This window comes from Saccopteryx bilineata, chromosome 5 (assembly GCF_036850765.1).
Source record: "Saccopteryx bilineata isolate mSacBil1 chromosome 5, mSacBil1_pri_phased_curated, whole genome shotgun sequence".
Classification (NCBI taxonomy): Eukaryota; Metazoa; Chordata; class Mammalia; order Chiroptera; family Emballonuridae; genus Saccopteryx; species Saccopteryx bilineata.
Window position 1 is genome coordinate 200,479,740 of NC_089494.1, and position 22,008 is coordinate 200,501,747.

At 41.5% G+C, this 22,008-nt stretch overlaps 1 protein-coding gene across 8 annotated transcripts in view; it reads left to right on the top strand.

The window, feature by feature from the left end:
• Window positions 1-1,095: 1,095 nt before the first annotated feature.
• LIN54 (lin-54 DREAM MuvB core complex component) overlaps window positions 1,096-22,008 on the top strand; it is a 78,782-nt gene continuing 57,869 nt past the window's right edge. Inside the window, exons 1-2 of one of the 8 annotated variants that reach the window (XM_066279903.1) lie at window positions 1,096-1,231; window positions 18,158-18,873. In XM_066279903.1, coding sequence (XP_066136000.1) covers window positions 18,190-18,873 — 684 coding nt within the window. In that variant the 5' untranslated portion in view covers window positions 1,096-1,231; window positions 18,158-18,189. Of the gene's footprint in view, window positions 1,232-1,483; window positions 2,000-3,185; window positions 3,507-18,157; window positions 18,874-22,008 lie in introns of those variants that run through there. The other 7 variants (XM_066279907.1, XM_066279905.1, XM_066279902.1 and 4 more) reach the window with 7 other exon arrangements.

Sequence of the window (22,008 nt, forward strand, 5' to 3'; positions counted from 1 at the left end):
TTTCCCTCCTGCAGCCAAGCTCCATTGGAGCAAAGTTGGCCCCGGGCGCTGAGGATGGCTCGGTGACCTCTGCCTCAGGCGCTAGAATGGCCCTGGTTGCAACAGAGCGACGCCCCAGATGGGCAGAGCATCGCCCCCTGGTGGGCATGCCCGGTGGATCCCGGTTGGGTGCATGCGGGAGTCTGTCTGCCTCCCTGTTTCCAACTTCAGAAAAATATAAATAAATAAATAAATAAAATAAAACCAGGACTTTTTAATTTCAAAGTGATTGCTGTTTACACTGCACCTCAACTCCTCCATCGTTCCATGGCTACAGTCTTTCAGGTTTACCTGTATGCCCTCCATGCTCCATTAGCAATTATAGACTGTACCACAGTCTTTTACTTTATACTATTTTGTAATTTCTATTGTTTCTTCTGTGTAGTTCATCTCCCACATGGAGCAGTATTAACTGAATAATCTCTCAGTGCCTGTTTATCCAACTCCAAGTCTAGGCACCTTTTCTTATTTTATAATGAAAGATAAGTGGGGGAAAAAAATAAAAGTAAAAGGTGAATAAATACAAAGAATTTTGATTGTGTTAGTCTTAACTAAACACTGTAAATTTCTCCCTTTCAAAATAAAAATAACTCTGCGAGGTCTCCAGGGGCTTTTTAGCTACCTCTACAAAATTAGTGCCTAAAAAAACCAAGATTTAGCATTTGTGAATATGGATCACTTCCACACCAAAGCACATCAAACAGCGTCAGGATGCTAGAAATCGCACCTGCAGCACGGACTTCCTAGCAAGAAATGCTAGACGAGGCAAGTCCTCCAATTGCTGGCGCAATCCCACTCTTCCCCCTCCCAGCCTCAGCCGGATGGAACATTCCGTGCGAAAGCTTTGAGAGCGCTCCCACTCGGAGTCACGTGGAGCTGGAGCGTACAGACGGCGCCTTGCGGAATGACGCGAGCTTGGGTTGCCAAGGGGAGGGCCCGGCGCCGCGGAAAGGGCGGGGCGGAGAAAGTCAGAGGGAGAGGCGGGGCGGGGGGAGTGGAGGGGCGGGCGGATAGGGACGCACGGGCGGGCAGGGGAGGGCCCGGCGTATTATGGGATGCGGAGGTGGAATGGCGCTGGGCGCGTGATTTTGAACAAACCAGGGTCTGTGTCTCGGAGGCGCCGCCGCCGCCGCGGCTGCTGGGAGTCCAGGGAGCACGGCGCGAGGAGGAGGCGGCGGCGCCGCCGGCTCTGGTGAGTGTCAAACCTCGGGGTGGGGGCATCTGGGCGGGCGGCCGGGAAGGGGCGCTGGCCTCTCCTGCGGGTGGTGGCGCGGGCGGAGGGCGCCAGACCGCCCCCTTTGGGAACCAGGGCTGCCCTTCCGGGAGCCCGGGCTGGTGGGTCGTGATGGAGAGCGGGAACCTGCAGGCTGGGGGTCGCCGCGCCCCACCCCTGGGCTGCAGTGGGCGGGAGGATCCTCCGGGCTCAGCCTCTTCCCGCCCGCACCCGGGAGGGCGGCTGTCACCCGGCAGCCCGCCCTTCCTGGAGGTCTGGAGGAAGACCTCCCGCGGCTATTGACACGCACACTGCGTGGCCCGAGGAGCCGGCCGTGTCGGCCCCGGGTTTCTGGGAACCGGTTTTGCTGCTGTGTCATTTTGTACCAGCCCCTCCTTTCCCTGCTGCCCGCCGCCCCGTTCTTTCTACGCCCCTTCGTATGGTATCTTCGTGTGTGTCCGTTTTCCTCGCGAAGCCCACCAGCCAAATGTCATAATGTCCCCGAGGTGCACGGGGGAAGGGAGCGGGCCGGGACTTAGCTTGGCCAAGCAACGGTAAACACCACGCAGAGTGCGGATGGACGCGGCTGGCGGTGTGGAAATAAAGTTTAAAGATGAAGACTCCGGGAAGACTTGATACTTTTAAGCCTCTAGCAGGCTGCATATAGAGACGGCGATTAGACTGGGTGATAACACTAGTTTAAGCCTGAATCTACCGACTTTTATATGGAGTTGCCATTCAAGCAAGGTAAGGAAAATGGCTTTTTCAGCTTATACGTCGCTCTTCTTAGACTAACTTTTAAAAAAGACAGTAGAGTGGACCTATTCGAACCTTGACATTCAATTTGCTTATTTCAGATTGGTCTTTTAGAGCTTATGACTGTATTTGATAGGTCTAGAATTCAGCCTTTGAATGGGTGATTGTCATATCTTTCTGAAATTAACAAAGTAGACAGTTTAGGTTTTTGAAAAATTCTGGTCTAGTCAGAAGCCTTGCAGCTTGTTTTCTTATTTCTTTGATGATTAAAAAAATACCTGCGTTCTCTTTTTGTTATTTATTACACTGCATAATGAGAGGAGCTAGTGGGGGTGGATGGGTAACTCCGGGGTCTTGTTCTAAAGCAAGCTGTTTATTTTCACTGTATTGGACAACGGTAGATATTTTTTTCATTTGGTGACTTAGATCCTAAAAATGTGGCAAAGAATTTTAGCGTGGAGGTATATTTGCTATATTTTAGAAACTGTTCATCCACAAATACATTTTAAACGTAGTTGCACTTTGACGTCTTAAACCAGTGACCAACTGGAAGTTACAGTACTACTCATGGACAGAATTTATCAAATAAATTTACGTGGAGAGGAAAATAGTTCAGAACTTTGTTTTGCACAGTATCTGCGTAAGGATCAATGTCTGTAATTTGCAAATATGTCAGTGAGGTCAGACGTGCATATGGAAATAGCTCATTCTGTTAGAGTAGTGCTGACAGTGGAGGAAAAATGTCGAGTTGGTCTTGATTAAAGGTCTTGATTAAAACATTAAAGGTCTTGATCTTGTTTTATTGCCTGAGATGAGCACAGTGAATAAAATGCATTTCATCACCTCAAGTTTCTTTTTTGAAAATGAAAGAATGTGGGTTCTTTATTGTCCTTATGTCACCTTCCCATGGCTTTTGCTCTTCAAAACAAAAATATGCCGGACTAGGGACCCCGCAGGTGGCGCGACTTCCTTTGGCGTGGCTGCCAGGCCCTCAGCAGCACCATTTTTCGTTGTGGGGTGGGAGGTCTCGGCGTGGGCTGTGTGGGCATTTGTGTCTTCCTGTACATTTGAAGGTTGGCGGGGCCGGCGGGAGGTTTCCCCGGATATGTGGGTGTGCGCCTCTCGGGAGGGGAGGGCAGGGAGGGGAGGAGGAGAAAGGGGGAGGTTACTGGCGGCGGCTGCAGCCGGGGCTCTGGCTGTCGGGGAAGCTGCTGAGCTGTGATGGTGATGACGAGGTGAAAATGGCGGATCTTTCGAAATACAATCCCGGCCCCTGACATACCAGAGGCGGCGGCAGTGGCGGCGTCGCCACCCGGGCTCCCTCCTCGGCCCCCGGTTTCCCCGGAGCGCTCCACTTCGGGCAAACTGGGAAAGGAAGCATCTGGACAGAGCTACCGTGCACAGGCAAAACAAGCACCGCCCGGGCTCGGAATTGCCCGGGACCTTCTGGAGCCCCCACCTCGGAGCCGGAGGGAGGAGAAAGCGACAGCCGCTGGAGGTAGAGAAGGGGGTACCAGAGGGCTTCTCTGTCTTGAGATCTCTTTATTTGAGGGGTGGGAGGAATAGACTTGCATTGTGGATCAAGGAATGACTAATCCAGAGTGCAAAGAATCAGTAGCCTCGTAATGACATCAACATTATTCTTTGGGTGTTAAGAGGGCTCGAGTTTGCTGATATCTAAGGCTGCTGCTGAGGCCTAGAGGAGCCGCCAGCACTTATCATGATTTCCTGACTTAATATTCAAAATATCCACTCTGGCGGGTATTGGTTTGATGATGTCCAGCAGTTTACGAGGTTATATCTTTCTTTATGGAAGCAGAGCATTGCCATTTTATTCTGCATTTAAGCTCTTGATTTAGATCATAGTCTAGAACTTGTTGGGGTATGGATACTCACATTTTTTTAGTGCATGTACCAGTTTTGTAACAATTAACAATGTTGTGCTTTTCTTTTATGGCTCTGTCATCCATAGAGTGACCCCCTTTGCCCCTGCCATTGGCAAATAACAATTGAGATACTGTCACGCGGGTTTTATATTTATGTTTTTCTCTGTCCCCTCCCCCATTCATTTAATCAATTCAGAGAATAAAGTTATGAAAGATTTTGCAGAGGATTTTATAATCCAAGTGAATTACAGTTCTGGGAGCTCTAGTTTTGTCTTCATTGTTAAGAAGTTGTGAGATAGCTTGATGCATACATCTGATGTGTGTCATTACGTTGGTAAAGATGAGTTGAGAATTTTTATATTCCAGAATACTGGTCCCTGTTGTTTAAAGAGCTGGAGACCTGTTTTGATTGACTTTATGACAGCCATAATTTAGTTTTGTTAGGTTACCTAAAGGTCCATGTGTGTTTTAGATTGTGCTGCAGAACCCTAAGGAATCTGTCTCCCTGCACCAACAGTACATGTGAATCAAATCTTTATATACTAATATCAAGCCCTGTATTTTTCCAGCTTTTGTAGTGGAGGATTGGGTCAGTGATATTAAGTATATAAGAGAGAACAGAGAAGTGAATATTTAAGAAATGCCTACTGGTAATTTTTTGATTAGCAATATTTTCCTTATCCAAGTTTCCTATAAACAGATGATGTCATAGTATGTCATAAATATACATTTTTTTTATTCATAGGGGAAATATTTTGTGTGTATGAGCATGTCAATCTTGGACATTTGTCTTTCATTCATTAGAAGATTAAACCAAAAAAAAATTTTAAGGGAACTGAGAGATACTCAGAAGGCTTAGTTAATGAATTTTTTTTTTTTTAAAGGTTGAATTGTTTAATTTTATTTATTTTTTACAGAGACAGAGAGTAAGTCAGAGAGAGGGATAGATAGGGACAGACAGACAGGAACGGAGAGAGATGAGAAGCATCAATCATTAGTTTTTCATTGCGCGTTGCAACACCCTAGTTGTTCATTGATTGCTTTCCCATATGTGCCCTGACCGCGGGCCTTCAGCAGACCGAGTAACACCTTGCTGGAGCCAGCGACCTTGGGTTCAAGTTGGTGGGCTTTTTTGCTCAAACCAGATGAGCCCACGCTCAAGCTGGCGACCTCGGGGTCTCGAACCTGGGTCCTCTGCATCCCAGTCTGACACTCTATCCACTGCGCCATCGCCTGGTCAGGCTAGTTAATGAATTTTTAAAACTCATTTGTCTGATGTCCTTGTACCTAGTAGGACTTTGATTGTTTTATTTTGTTTTTTCTTAGAGATTTTATGTTGCAATTATTTGGTCCTTGCCAACCCAGCTGCTAAATTAGTAGTAAGACTAAGAATTTTAAAAATAATAAAGAGAGATTAAAATGTTTTCCTCCCCATTTGCTTTCTTTTTCTTTTAATCGGGAAGGGTTGTTGTCATCCTTTGTGACTGTCTTTAAAGACCAGTTTTTAGATTTTTGTGGTTGGAACAATTGTCTGTTAATAATTAAAGTGTGTTAGAAAGAAATGAAGGAAGAATTATGCCACTGGAGATAGTCTAGTGTCTTTTTTGTGGGGAGAGGAGCATTATACATTTCCATTAATTTTTTTCAAATATTACTATTGGTTATCTTATCTGTTGTGTTCTACATACTATGCTAGTGAAAGGGAAAACCTTGATATTATTGCCTCAGGAACTTTTAGTTTAGGAATCGTTAGAGGTAAGTTGGAAGGATGGGGTTGAGTTGAGCCTTAATGCAGAAGGCTTGAGAACTATAGAAAGTTTTTAAATAGGAGAGTGGCAGCCTTAGAGATCCTCTTGAGGAAGATGAATCCTGTAGCTTTAATGTAAGATGTTGAAGGTTAGAGGAGATGGAGACAAAAATAGCATAGTAGGCTAAAAGCTTTGAAATTTTGGAAATTCTTGGTTGTAGTGGGAAGGAGACATTGTGATATATGACTAAATTTATAGAGAGACATTAAGGATGACAAGACCTTACACCCTGCTGTTTTATAGAATAGAATATTGAATGCCATAAAAAAAGCGAAATCAGCCTTGGCCAGATATATTGGTTGGTTGGAGCATTGTCCCAAAGTGCAGAGGTTGCCTGTTCAATCCCCAGTCACCATACATACAGGAATGAACAATGTTCCTGTCTTTCTCCCTCTTCCCCTGCCCCTTTCTCTCAAATCAGTATAATAAACATTTAAAAAAGAGAGAGAGAAATCAGAAGAAGCTTTTTTTGTGTGTGACAGAGAGAGAGAGACAGAGTGAGGGACAGATAGGGACAGACAAACAGGAATGGATAGAGATGAGAAGCATCAATTCTTTGTTGTGGCTCCTTAGTTGTTCATTGAGTGGTTTCTCTCATGTGCCTTGACCTGGGGGCTACAGCAGAGCGAGTGACCCCTTGCTCAAGCCAGTGACCATGGAGTCATGTCTATGATCCCATGTTCAAGCCAGCAACCCTGCGCTCAAGCTGGTGAGCCCACACTCAAGCTGTCCTCAGGGTTTTGAACCTGGGTCCTCTGCGTCCCAGTCTGACGCTCTCTGCTGTGCCACAGCCTGGTCAGGCAGAAGAAGTAAATTAGCTTAGAAGAAAGGAATTTTCATTTGAGGTATAATGTGCCACATAACTGTATTCACAGTTATCATGCAAATAAATGAGGCTTAGAAATTATTGCTTAGTTTTACACATTAGTAGGAGAGCCAAGATTTGGAAGTGGATATTTCTGATTTGAATCTCTTTGTTATTTCCATCATGTTAGTCTTAAACATGAATGTAGCCCTTTAAAGGTAGGAAAATACTGTGAATCCCTAGTATTGGCCTAAATACACTGCTCACAAAAATTAGGGGATATTTTATTGCTTCTTATTTATTTTGAAATATGCCCTAGGTTTTGTGAGCAGTATAATTTTATTTTATTAACATATTTTATTTTAAATGTATATACAGTTTGTCCGTAAAGTCATGGTGCACTTCTGACCGGTCACAGGAAAGCAACAAAAGATGATAAAAATGTGAAATCTGCACCAAATAAAAGGAAAACTCTCCCAGTTTCATACCTATTCAGTGCAGGTTGATGTAGGCTCACGCACAGATTTTTTAGGGCTCCTTAGGTAGCTATCCCGTATAGCCTCTACAGGTACAGACTCGTCACTGACTGATGGCCTATCAGAACGGGGTTTCTCCACCAAACTGCCGGTTTCCTTCAACTGCTTATCCCACTGAGTAATGTTATTCCTATGTGGTGGCGCTTCGTTATAAATGCGCTGATATTCACGTTGCACTTTGGTCACAGATTTGAATTTAGTGAGCCACAGAACACACTGAACTTTCCTCTATACCGTCCACATCTCGACTGGCATGGCCGTGGGCTGCTCTGCTGTATACACGGTGTTACGTCATCATCTGTGCATGCGCACATGCTGCCACATCACCCTACAGAAACTGGGAGGGTTTTCCTTTTATTTGGTGCAGATTTCACATTTCTATCGTCTTTTGTTGCTTTCCTGTGACCGGTCAAAAGTGCACCATGACTTTACCTTGTAAGATTCTTCTGTGCCTTTTTCTTTAGTTCACCCTAATTCTAGTACCATTGATTGTGGATATGAGGTGACTATCTAGATGTTCCACAATATACTTTAAAAAATATGCCTGACCTGTGGTGGCACAGTGGATAAAGCGTTAACCTGGAAATGCTGAGGTCGCTGGTTCAAAACCCTGGGCTTGCCTGGTCAAGGCACATATGGGAGTTGATGCTTCCAGCTCCTCCCCCCTGTCTCTCTCTCCTTTATTTCTCTGTCTCTCTCTGTCTCTCTTTCTCCCCTTTCTCCCTCTCTGTCTCCTCTCTGAAATGAATAAATAAAATAAAAAATAAAAAATAATATATTACCAAAATGAAAATATAAAAATTTAAAAATCTTTTTCAGGACTCATAACTTTCAGTCTGCTGCTCCCAGTTAAGTTCGAGAAATGTTCTGTATCTAGTTTTTGAGTTGTTAATGTTTAATTTTAGAAATCAAAGGTAAAATCCAAATGGTATAGTGAACCAGTTAGTACTGGTGATAATCACCAGGTACAAAAGTATATTTCTTAAACACTCAGATATTTCTGTCTAAGCATCAGCAAATTACTTATTCATCTCTAATAGGATAATAGGTCATCACTTTATTATTATGTATAAGAATTAAACAGTTGTTCACCCAGGTTGTCCACCTGTAACTAAGAAAAGAACAGTAATAACACTGGTAATATTCTATAAGAAACTTTTTTTAAAGTTTCTATTCATCGATTGACTTTTAGAGGCGGGGGGGTACACTGATTTGTTGTTCTACTTATTTATGTGTTCATTGATTGATTTTTGTATGTGCCCTGACCGAGGATTGAACCCACAAACTTGGCATATCAGGACAGCCCTCTTACCAACTGAGCTACCTGGACAGGGATATAAAAAAACTCTTAAAAAATATAAAAACAGGGCCTGACCTGTGGTGGCGCAGTGGATAAAGCATTGACCTGGAAATGCTGAGGTCGCCGGTTCGAAACCCTGGGCTTGCCTGGTCAAGGCACATATGGGAGTTGATGTTTCCAGCTCCTCCCCCCTTCTCTCTGTCTCTCTCTCCTCTCTCTCCTCCCTCTCTCTCTCTCTCTCTCTCTCTCCTCCTCTCTAAAAATGAATAAATAAGAAAAAAATATATATAAAAACATAGAGCATTTGTCATTTCTATCTTATGTTGTTTTTCATTTTATATTTAATTCATTTATTTTAATTGTCACTATTCTATTTTTTTAATTTTATTTTTATTTTATTTATTCATTTTAGAAAGGAGAGAGAGGGGGGGAGAGAGAGAGACAGAAAGAGAGAAGGGGGGAGGAGCAGGAAGCATCAACTCCCATATGTGCCTTGACCAGGCAAGCCCAGGGTTTCGAACCAGCGACCTCAGCATTTTCAGGTCGATGCTTTATCCACTGCGCCACCACAGGTCAGGCAATTGTCACTATTCTAAATCATACCCTCCATTTATCTCTGTCTTGAACTAAATACTATTAATATAATTGCCTCCTAACTTGTCTCTCTGCCTACAGCCCAATAAGATACTGAGATGAAGTTAATCCTCCCAAAGTACAATTATGATCATGCCACTCTATTGATTTCTATGCTCTGTCAGGGCAAGATCTCTGGTTAATTTCCAATAATGCCCTGCACAAACTTGGGAAGCAATTAGTATTTGTTAATTAAATGACTGATAAAAATCTTAAGCTAGCTAAAAGCTAAGAGAACCTTAGAGATTTTCAGATGAGATGTAATTGTAGCATTTATTGTTTAAAAGCTAAATCTAAGTGTTTAAAAACTTATTTGAAAAGGAATTTCTCAATTTGTTATGATAATGTTACTTTAAGTATTATGAAGACTCAGAGCATTATATAAACCTATCTTTCTTAAATAGACAAACCAAGGTTATCTTTCAGAGCCCAGTGTAAATAAAACTAGAGTTTTAGATGACACCCCTTCTCCATATTTATTTATTCATCCTTCAGATTTGTGTTGACGTAGCACTATCATTTGCCAGCTCTGTTCAAGGCACTGGGGAAAGGGGATACAGTGGTGATAAGTATAGACAGATCCCTATCCTCATGGAGTGTGCATTCTAAAACAAGTGGGGGAGGAAGAATCAGACTATAAACAAAGGTACTTTCTGATTGTGGTAGATGCCATGATGGAGGTGTCCAGGTGATGCGATAGAATGCCTAGAATAGTGGAGATGAGAGTGGGGGTGCCATTTTAGAGACGTCTTAAAAATGTTATATAATTAGATTTAGAAATCATTAAACTTTCTGAGATTCAGTCTTTAAGTATCAGTAGGTTATAATCATTTAACCATGTTGGACTGGGAGGGGGAACCTCAATGTCTTGACTTTTGTAATCGTACTTTGCCTTTAGAACTTCGGGGTTTTTTTAGATTTTATTTATTTTTAGAGAGAGAGAAGGGAGGAGGAGCAGAAAGCCTGAACACCCATATGTGCCTTGACTGGGCAAGCCCAGGGTTTTGAACCAGTGACCTCAGCGTTCCAGTTTGACGCTTTATCCACTGCGCCACCACAGGTCAGGTGACTAGAACTTTGTTTTATGAGCAGAAAATATAGGAGACATGGGGAATGCATTGTATATTTTGCATTCTTTTCCTATAATCCCTTCACAAGTAACCCCTTGTATAGCTGAGGGGACTGGAGCTCTCAGTCCTGTTGGCTTGTGATAATACTCTCTTTTTTTTTTTTTTTAATTTTTTTTTTATTTATTTTTTTACAGAGACAGAGTCAGAGAGTCAGAGAGGGATAGACAGAGACAGACAGGAATGGAGAGAGATGAGAAGCATCAATCATCAGTTTTTTGTTGCACATTGAGCCACCTTAGTTGTTCATTGATTGCTTTCTCATATGTGCCTTGACCGCGGGCCTTCAGCAGACCAAGTAACCCCTTGCTGGAGCCAGCGACCTTGGGTCCAAGCTGGTGAGCTTTTTGCTCAAACCAGATGAGCCTGCACTCAAGCTGGTGACCTCGGGGTCTCGAACCTGGGTCCTTCCGCATCCCAGTCCAACACTCTATCCACTGTGCCACCGCCTGGTCAGGCTGATAATACTCTCTTTTTGTTGGAGTGGTCCTCCAAACAGGGATAATGAGGCTGCATGTGCTATTACATATCTTCCATTCCTAAGGGGTAAAATTAGAGCGATGATTCATGTAACTAGATGGCCGTACCCTTTCCTGCCATGCCCACAAGCTCCTTTTTGAGAGTTTCTTTTAGCATAGGCTGCTCTGCTGGTGACCCTGCTTGAAACAGATAATGAATTTCTACTCGTAAAGTAATTATCATCATCTGTTCAGTGGCTGATGAAGTGTGTTGGCTCCAGAACTCTGCACAGACCCATACTACAGAGATTGGTTAAAACAATCAGACCTTTTCTTACAAGTTTGAACTTTATTCTCAGTTCAAAGGTAGACTCCTAGTCCTGTAACTCCCAGGCTCTTTTAATAGGACAAAGAAAAAGACATGTTCTTCCTAATGACAGAGCTTCAAAATGCACGGAGCAGAAATGCACAGAAGGGAAGAAATAGACAAATCCACAATCATATTAAGGGATTTTAACAGCCTTTCTCAGTAATTGATAGAAGAGGAAAAAGTAAGAATATAGAAGATATGAACCACAGTGTCAACAAACATGACCTAGTTGACATTTATAGAACAGTACTCCTCGGTAACTATGGAACACATTCTTTTCAGATGCACATGCAGTGTTCACCAAGATAGACCATCTACTGAGTCATAAAACATCTCTAATTTCAAATGATGGAAACATTGTGGAGTATTACATTCTCTGACAATAGTAGGAGTAAATTAGAAAGCAATAATATGTTTTTAAAAATCACCAAATAGTTGGAAATTAAATAGCACACTTTTTTATTTTCTCGATATCAAAAATAAAGTCATAAGGAATATTAGAGAACATTCTAAATGAATGAACGATAATAAAAGCATTAAATTAGTAGAAAGCAGCTAAAGCAGCATTGGGGGAAATTTTTAATGTTAAGTGTTTATTTTAGAAAAGAAGAAAGGGTTGACAAACTTTTACTGTAAAGGGCCAAATAGAAAATATTTCAGACTTTGCAGGCCATGTAAAAAAATTATATGTTAATAATCATATATATGTTATAATATATAATTATTAAAGACGTAAAAATAATTCTTTGTTGCAAAGTAATACATAAACAGACCATGGTCCTGATTTGGTCTATGGGCTGTAGTTTGCTGATTTGTACTTTCATCTTAAGCTTCTAGAAAAAGAGCAAAACAAACCTAAACTAAGTAGAATGAAGGAGATAACAATAGTCAATTAAATTTTTTTAAAGTGTGATTATTAATGACATCAAAATGGTTCTTTGAGAAGATCAATGAATTGCTAAATCTCAAGCCAGATTGATCAGGAAAAAAGGAGAAGACAGAAGTTATCTAAATGAGGAATGGAGAGTTGACATTTCATAAACATTAAAATAAAAGAATATTATATATAACTTCATGCTAATAAATTCGGCAACTTAGAGGAAATATACAAATTTCTTGAAGGATGCCAACTTTCAAATATCAAGTCATTCCAGAAGAAAGAGAACCTGAATAACCCTACATCTCTTGAAATTGAATTTACAGTTTAAAACCTTCCCAAGGCCCTGGCCAGTGGCTCAGTGGATAGAGCATCAGCCTGGTGTATGGATGTCCTATGTTCAATTCTGGGTCAGGGCACACAAGAGAAGTGACCATCTGCTCTCTCTTCCTCCCTCTCCCCTTCTCTCCCTCATCCCCTCCTGCAACCAGCTGCTCGATTGGTTTGAGTGTAGGCCCCGGGGTAGCTCAGTTGATTCAATCATCGGACCCAGACGGGGTTGCTGGGTGGATTCCTGTCTAGGGCACATGCGGGAGTCTGTCTCACTATCTTCACCCCTCCTCTCTCTTGGAAAAGGGGGAAAAAAACCTTCCCAGAAGAAAATTTTATGTCTAGATCGTTTTACTGGTAAGCTTTAGCACATGTTTCAGGAAGAAATAGTAGCAATTCTATGCAAACTTTTCATGAAAATTAAAGAGGAAGGAATATGCCCTAACTCATTTTATTAGGGTAGGATTATCTCCTGACAACTACTGCAAGAAAAAACCCTACAGACCAATAGCCCTTATGAATGTAGACAGAAATGCTTAACAAAATATTAGCAATTAGAAGTTGGCAATAATATCTCAGTTCGGATGCAAACCGCTCTGCCTGCACAGCATGTTCCTGGGCCAGTCGCTGTCTGCTCTGGGGTTGAGAGCAGTAAGGGAACTGATACATGCATGACGCTCATGATCCTTGCTGGACTGTGGATAATAAGTCCTGTCTCTCTCTTTGTTTTTGTTTTTAATTTTTATTTATTGATTCTAGAGAGGGAGGAAGGGAGAAAGAGAAACATTGATTTGTTCCACTTATTTATGCATTCATGGTTGATTCTTTTATGTATTCTGACCAGGGATTGAACCCACAACCATGGCAATTCAGGATGAAACTAACCAACTGAGCTACCAGGCCAGGGCCAAGTCCTGTGTCTCAGACCTAGGACTACTGTGTCTGCCAGTATCAAGGAAACAGTAAAGGTCTACTTAGCTTGCTTGGAAGGTCAGAAATCTCAAACTTGCCTGGCCTATGGTGGTTCAGTGGATAGAACGCCGACCTGGAATGCTGAGGTCACTGGTTCAAAACCCTGACCTTGCCCAGTCAAGACACATAGGAAAGGCAACCAGTAGCACAACTAGAGTAAAGCAATTCTTCTTTTTTCTTTAATTTTTTTTATTTATTAATTTTTAGAGAGGAGAGAGAGAGGGAGCGAGAGAGAGAGAGAGAGAGAAGAGGGAAGGAGCTGGAAGCATCAACTCCCATATGTGCCTTGACCAGGCAAGCCCAGGGTTTCGAACTGGCAACCTCAGCATTTCCAGGTCGACGCTTGATCCACTGCGCCACCACAGGTCAGGCCAGCAATTACTTCTTATTCCCTCTCTATTGTAAAACCAATAGATAAAATCTTAAAAGATAAAAAAAGAAATCTCAAACTCCATGCAGTTCTTGACAGTTTTGGCCTTGAGGATAGAAGGCTCACAAGAGACATGGCTTTCTGAAAGAGGCAGGTTGAAGGCTGTGTGGGCTGAGTTAGGGGATAGGAAAAGACTCCGCATTTCGTAGTGAATGTTTTTTTTTTAAGGAATTTTTTTTTTTTTGGTATTTTTCTGAAGTTGGAAACGGGGAGGCAGTCAGACAGACTCCCACATGCGCCCGACTGGGATCCACCCGGCACGCCACCAGAGGGCGATGCTCTGCCCATCTGGGGCGTCGCTCTGTTGTGACCAGAGCCATTCTAGCGCCTGAGGCAGAGGCCATGGAGCCATCCTCAGTGCCTGGGCCAACTTTGCTCCAATGGAGCCTCGGCTGCGGGAGGGGAAGAGAGAGACAGAGAGGAAGGAGAGGGGGAGGGGTGGAGAAGCAGATGGGCACTTCTCCTGTGTGCCCTGGCCGGGAATCAAACCTGGAACTCCTGCACGCCAGGCCAACGCTCTACCACTGAGCCAACTGGCCAGGGCTATTTATTTATTTTTTTGACAGAGACAGAGAGAGAGAGTCAGAGAGAAGGACAGACAGACAGGAAGGGAGAGAGATGAGAAGCATCAATTCTTTGTTGTTGCATACTAGTTGTTCATTGATTGCTTTCTCATGTGTCTTGACCGTGGGGCTACAACAGACCGAGTAACCCCTTGCTCAAGCCAGCTACCTTGGGCTCAAGCTAGTGAACCTTGCTCAAACCAGATGAACCCGCACTCAAGCTGATGACCTCAGGGTCTTGAACCTGGGTCCTCCACATTCCAGTCTGACACTCTATCCACTGCACCACTGCCTGGTCAGGCTAGTGAATGTTCTTATCCAAGTGGTGGGCAAGGGTGACGGGCAGGGAGGGTAAGAGTCCTTCAGAGTTTTTCCTTTTAATGAACATTAGAAGCTGAGCTGAGAGGTGGTAGCCTGGATGGTGTTTGGATGTTATACACTCAACTCCATGGCCTTGCCTGAAAGACTGTGTGATTGCAGCAGCTGAATCAAGGAGTCCCAGAGGTGATAAAATGGTGTTAGAAATAAGGATGGAGCCCTGGCCGGTTGGCTCAGCGGTAGAGCATCGGCCTGGCGTGCGGGGGACCCAGGTTCGATTCCCGGCCAGGGCACATAGGAGAAGCGCCCATTTGCTTCTCCACCCCCCCCTCCTTCCTCTCTGTCTCTCTCTTCCCCTCCCGCAGCCAAGGCTCCATTGGAGCAAAGATGGCCCGGGCGCTGGGGATGGCTCCTTGGCCTCTGCCCCAGGCACTAGAGTGGCTCTGGTCCCGGCAGAGCGACGCCCCGGAGGGGCAGAGCATCGCCCCCTGGTGGGCAGAGCTTCGCCCCTGGTGGGCGTGCCGGGTGGATCCTGGTCGGGCGCATGCGGGATTCTGTCTGACTGTCTCTCCCCGTTTCCAGCTTCAGAAAAAGAGAAAAAAGAAGAAAAAGAAAAATAAGGATGGAGAGCTTTGAGTGGATTGAAAACATTAGGAATTCATTTAGTTGAGAGGCAAGTGTGGGTGCTTGAAACTTAAAGTAAATGCACTGTCAGGCCACTATCGCCTTCATGGCGTGACTTTCCCTCTTCCTACACCTGACTTCAGGTGCGTTAAAAGAGAAAGATAAATAGGGGTTGGGCTGAGGTCTCTGTATCCTCAAAGAAGGATCAGATGCCAAACCCACATGTCAAAATATGCTGGGGGAACTTCAGGAAGCTGAGGGAGTTCATCTTTTATGGCTCTATTGGGTACTGGCACCCAAGTCGTTGTCTTGCCTTATTCTGTGGGGGATGGAGTGTTCAGATGCCAGTTGGGGCTTGGGCTGGGGTTGCACCCAGGGAAGGAAAGGCGATGTGACATTATTGGGCTGGGTTGGGGGGTGTTGTTGTGTACTGTTGTGGCTTCCATTGCTAAGGTATAATTGGTGTTGAGTTCACATGCCTGTACTGTAAATTCCCATAACTGCCAGAGTGTATTCTCCTGGTCAGGAGGAGCCATATATAAAGAAGTGTTAGTACTTTGTGGTCCCACTAGTACTAGTGATTCCTTTGATGTACAAGTTATTGTGACTGATGATTTTGTAATAGATATAAAGAAATCATCCACTTCAATAAGAAGCAAAAAAGAAAAAAGTATTTTAAGAATGGTAAAGATTTTGACAGGCACTTTTCAAAAGAAAATATACAAATAGACAATACACATATGAGAAGATACTCAACATCATTAAGCATCTGGAAATTTCAAATTAAAACCATAATGAAATATCACTTTATACCCACTTGAGTGGCTAAAATTGAAAAGACTGATAATACCAGTTGTTGGCGAGGATGTGGAAAAACTAGAACTAGTGTACATAGGATGGTGTAGCCAAGTTACCAAGTTGTTTGGCAATTTTATGCAAAGTTAAAAATAAACTTACCTTATGATCCAGCAAGTTTACTTCCAAGTATTATTCAAAAGAAAAGAAATTATGGCCTGACCTGTGGTGGTGCAGTGAATAAAACGTCGACCTGGAATGCTGAGGTTGCCGGTTCAAAACCCTGGGTTTGCCTGGTCAAGGCACATACGGAAGTTGATGCTTCCTACTCCTCCTCCCTTCTCTCTGTCTCTCTCAAATGAATAAATCTTCCCAAAAAAAAGAAGAAGAAAAGAAATTATACATACAATAAAAATTGAACTTGCTGACCAGGCAGTGGTGCAGTGGATAGAGCATCAGACTGGGATGCGGAGGACCCAGGTTCAAGACCCCAAGCTCACCAGCTTGAGCCCAAGGTTGCTGGCTCGAGCAAGGGGCCACTTGGTCTGCTGTAGCCCCCTGGTCAAGGCACATATGAGAAAGCAATCAATGAACAAAACTAAGATGCCACAATGAAAAATTGATGCTTCTCATCTCTCTCCCTTCCTGTCTGTCTGTCCTTATCTGTGACTCTCTGTCTCTGTCACCAAAAAAAAAAAATTGAACTTGAATATTCATAGCAGTATTATTCATAAGAGTCCAAACTGGAAACAACCCAAATGTCCATCATTTGGTGAATGCATAAACAAGTCATGGTAGATTCTTACACCGGAATATTACTCAACAATGAAAAGGAACAGAACTACTAATTAGCTCAAGAATAAAGATAAATCTCAACATGCTGAGGGGGAAAATTCATATCATATGATTCCTTTCTGTTATGAGTAACATTTATGTGAAGTTCTAGAATGGGTAAAAAGGCAAAGCTAATCTATAGTGACAGAACAGATTAGTGGTATAGGCTGGGATTGACTATAAAGGAGTAGACTTATTTTTTTCCGTTTAAAAATACCAGTGGTAAAACGTTAAGGCAATATAATTTTGTGATTAAAATTATGAACTTTGGTATCATAAAACATATCCTGAGTTTGATTCCTGGCTTGTTCATTTGATAGCTATGTGACCTTGGGCAAATTATTTAACCTAAATTTCTTTATCTGTCAAATGATACCATTTTACATTTGTTGAGAAAGCAAATTAAATTGTCATCCATCACTGGTAGATAGTAAGTACTTAATAATCATTAATTTTGGCACTATTAATATTTATCAGTGCTAATAATTATAACTTGCAACTCAAGTCTGTTACTTTTAATCTTGGAACAGGTATTGCATTTTATATTTTAAAGGGCAGAAGAAAGAATTGTTGATTAGGTTCCTATGAATCTTTGATACTCTACGGACAAATATGTAACTTAATATATAACTTAGTCATAAACATGATATACTTTCTTTAATAAGTGAAGGTAATGATACTCTTATTGGAAGTTCTACATGATGTTTGGCTAAAAGCATCACAGTTCTGATTTGTTCATAATCTGCTTCATTATTACTACCATTTTTATTCTTTATGAGGACTGGCTGTATACCTCTCAAATTGTGCTTTTATTTGACATTTTAAATGGCTGAGGAGAGTTTGAGAATCTTCTTTTCAAATAAGGGTTTCTTTAGTATGAAACTAATTGATCAAACTTGGGCCTAATAAGCCTTTTGATCTTCACTTGCTGGGGTAGATTACTCTAAAAACTTTTAACATTGAGTATTTAATGGATTTTAATGAAAGGTATAATATCATCATTTTAGGACCTAGCTCACTTGAAATTTGGAGATATTTTTCCAATATCTATTTATATTTTAAAATCTTTATTTCTTTGTGTGTATCAGCAGTTTTGAAGTCTGTCAGTAGGGCAAAACTGGGAAGAAACAACATGATCATACATGTCAAAGACTTGAAAGTTTTATGAGTGGGCATTGAAAAGGAGTTTTCTGTAATTATGTGACTTAGTGTTGTCTGAATACGGTACACTTTTGGATTGAGGCATGGTGAATGAGGATATCTGCTTCTAGTTTTGTGTCTCATATGACTTATATTTCTGATTCTTGAAATTTGAGGATGTTAAAATGGTTTAACCAACATCTGCATAAGGAACAGCCTCAATTACACAGCATTAAAAAAATGTCATTTTAACTTTATTATTTGCATTTTTCTGGAATAATTTTTTCCTTCTCAAATCTATTTTGAAACCTAGTAATTTTTTATTTTTCAACTTTTATTGCAGTGCCTGATCAGCTTTCTAGCAGGAGAACGATCATGGAGGTGGTGCCAGCTGAGGTGAATAGTTTGCTTCCAGAGGAAATAATGGACACTGGTATAACTTTAGTGGATGATGATAGTATTGAGGCTGTTATTGTTTCATCCCCAATTCCTATGGAGACAGAACTGGAAGAAATTGTCAACATAAATTCTACTGGTGACTCTGCAGCCACGCCCATTTCCACGGAACCAATCACAGTGTACAGTAACCACACTAACCAAGTTGCAGTGAATACCACAATTACTAAAGCAGATTCTAATACCACAGTGAAACCAGCTTTTCCAAGTGGCCTTCAAAAACTTGGTGCTCAGACTCCTGTGACTATATCTGCCAATCAGATTATTTTAAACAAAGTATCACAGACATCTGATCTTAAACTTGGCAATCAGACCCTTAAACCAGATGGACAGAAGTTAATTTTAACAACTTTGGGCAAGTCTGGTTCACCAATTGTTTTAGCACTACCCCATAGCCAACTATCCCAGGCTCAGAAAGTTACAACTCAGGCCCAGTCAGGAGATACTAAGTTACCACCGCAGCAAATTAAAGTAGTTACCATTGGAGGGAGGCCAGAGGTGAAACCTGTCATTGGTGTCTCAGCATTGACCCCAGGAAATCAACTGATTAATACTACAACTCAGCCCTCTGTGTTACAGACCCAACAGTTAAAAACAGTACAGGTAAAAAAAAATAAAAAGGGGGCTTATGAATTAAAATATTAAAATGCATGTTAAAATTAAATTGATTGGTAGTGTGTTTGTAGGGTGATTAAATGCTTAGTTGTTACTGAATTCTCTTCATGTTGCATTTAGTAATGTGGTTTTGTAGAGTTTGATGTCTAATCCTTTAATATTTTTGCTAGAGAACTTAGAGCAAACTTAATCTTGATTAAATTCTAGATGAGTATATTTATAGCTTTATACTAATTTTTAAATGCATTTTATTCTTAGTAATAGTTTGATTACAAGAATGTTCTGCTGGTATAAAGATGCCAGAATTGCTAGTGGGCTATCAAAACATCATTCAGACATGATTTTTTCAGTTAACAGATGGCCAGAATTGAGGAACACTTGCTGCTCTGAGAAACCCTTGGAGCTAGAAATAGTGCATACTAGCCAGTGTGTGCCTTTCTTTGGAGTTTACTGTCCATTACCATCATTCATGTTTGCATTTTGGAATATATGCTTTAGATGGGGACAACTAGATTTGAGTCACTTCTTTGCTACCCTATTACCTGTGGAACTTTGGATAGGTGACTTATCATCTCTGAGTTTTTTACTTTAGCTGGAAGATGGCTGTTTGATCATGATGAAATACCGTATTTCCCCATTTATAAGACACTCCATGTATAATACACCTTAATTTTGGGGCCTGAAACTTGAAAAAAAAATGTATTACATAAAGTTATTGAACTCAAGTTTTATTCATCATAAAATTCTTACAACTCCTCATCACTGTCGAAACTCCCATCCATTAGCTTGTCCTCATCTGAATCTGAGTCTGATGACGAATTGCTGTCTTCATATATTGCCTCATCCTCAGTTCCATCTATGGCATTTGAAATGCCATACTTCTACAACCACTGTGCATAAGACTCACCCAGTTTTTAGACCCCAAATTTTTTGAGAAAAGGTGAGTCTTATACCTGGGGAAATACAGTACATAGTAACATCAAGTTCTTAATGTAGTTCTCAAAACTTTTAGGATCCTTCAAAATGGTACTTACTATTAGCATGATTAGGACCTTAACATAGAAGGTTAACAGAACATTTATTAAGTGGTTTCCTGTTTTTTATGCCCAAATAGGCCTTTTTTGGTCACCATTACTCTTAGAAATACAGTGATCTACTTAAGACCAGGGAACACAAATACATTCCCTGTTTGAAAGAGGTGACTTTTAGAAAAAGGGAGGAGGCATCAGTTAAAGAACTAAAGCAGTGGCATAAAAAAATAGGAAGGTTTGAGGAACTATCCACTCTCCACTGATACTAAAATAATGTTTGGTTGGCAAAATATTAGAAACTTTTTTTCTGTGGGCTTTATATTTAAGAACTTTGTAAGTTTTCTTAAACCTTGTAATTTGCCCAAATCCCTTCTGCCACTGTTAAACATTCTCTATTCTTTTGTTGTTGTTCATTATACTTAACTCTGAATTTCTTTTAATTCTTTATAAAAAAAAATTTTTAATTAATTTATTTTAGGGAGAGAAATAGAGAAAAACATTGATTTGTTGTTCTTCTCATTCATGCATTTATTGGTTGACTCCTGCATGTGCCCTAACTGGGGGTTGAACCTGCAACCTTGGCGTGTATGGGGTTGATGTTCTAACCAATTGAGCTACCCACTACCCTCTTTTACTTCTTTTAATGAGGGTTTCTTCCTTTTTTTTTGTTGGTTTTTTTTTTTTTTTTTTTTTTGTATTTTTCCAAAGCTGGAAACGGGGAGGCAGTCAGACAGACTCCGCTATGCGCCCTACCGGGATCCACCCGGCATGCCCACCAGGGGGCGATGCTCTGCCCATCTTGGGGGCCTCGCTCTGCCGCAATCAGAGCCGTTCTAGCGCCTGGGACAGAGGCCATAGAGCCATCCTCAGCGCCTGGGCCATCTTTGCTCCAGTGGAGCCTTGGCTGCAGGAGGGGAAGAGAGACAGAGAGACAGAGAGGAAGGAGAGGGGAAGGGGTGGAGAAGTAGATGGGTGCTTCTCCTGTGTGCCCTGGCCGGGAATCGAACCTGGGACTTCTGCACTCCAGGCCGACGCTCTACCACTGAGCCAACCGGCCAGGGCCTGATGAGGGTGTCTTGAATGAGATATTCTATCATCATCAAGCATCTTTTCCTCAGCTTGGTTTTTTAAATCAGTTTAGAAATATTTTTCTTTTTTCTTACTAGAAAGTTTATTTAGAAAAGTTACAGAGGTAGAAGCGAGTCATAGAAGACATGGGCTCAGGAAACAAGTGACAGAGGAAAAAGAAGAACCCCTGGAGCTTAGGCTACAGAGAAAGGCAAGAAAACGTACCTGGGGGAAGGAGGTGGGGAAAGGTGGGCATACTCCATTAAAAGAGCTGCTGAAACTTGTTTTTTATTGGTTTTCCAGAGTATATCCAGCTTTGGGGATATGGATCCTAGCCATGTCACAAGAAACTGATAATGTAAATCAGAATGTCATTCATTTACAAGGACAATGTATTACATACTGTTTTAATGACTAAGTTATTTATATCCATTAGTTTTCTACTATAATCACAATAAAAACAAAGACTGAGACCTAATTCTTTTAACTTTTTATTGTTACTTTTATAAACCCTGATTCTATTTGTTAAAAAGAACTTTGGGTTAAAAAAATAACAAAAACAAAAGAAACCCCATTTAGGATATTATTCTACTTGTCCAGTTATTTTTAGGTAACCCAAATCCTTCTAACTAAAAAGTAACCTACAAAGCTCTGAAGCACAGGAAAAAACAAATCAGCAACACATCTATATGTTTTCTTCTTAGGCATCAGAATATTTGGTTTATTATTACACGGTGTATATGATTGTCTGGTTTTTTTTTCCTAGATAGTCAGTCCTCAGAGTTAAGTTTAATGAGCATTGAAACTGTTAGGGTATGGACAGCAGGTAAGGGTGGAAGAAGGAGACCCATCTTGAAAAATGAAGGAAAGAGGTGACAATTGAGGCCAGAGGCAGTAACAAAGAGGTATAGTTATACTTAATTACAGATATATAAACATTTCCCCATATTTTTATGCATAATATATAAGAGTAATAAATAACTAGGAGTTTGGAAGAGTGTAACTCCTAACTAGTTCCTATATC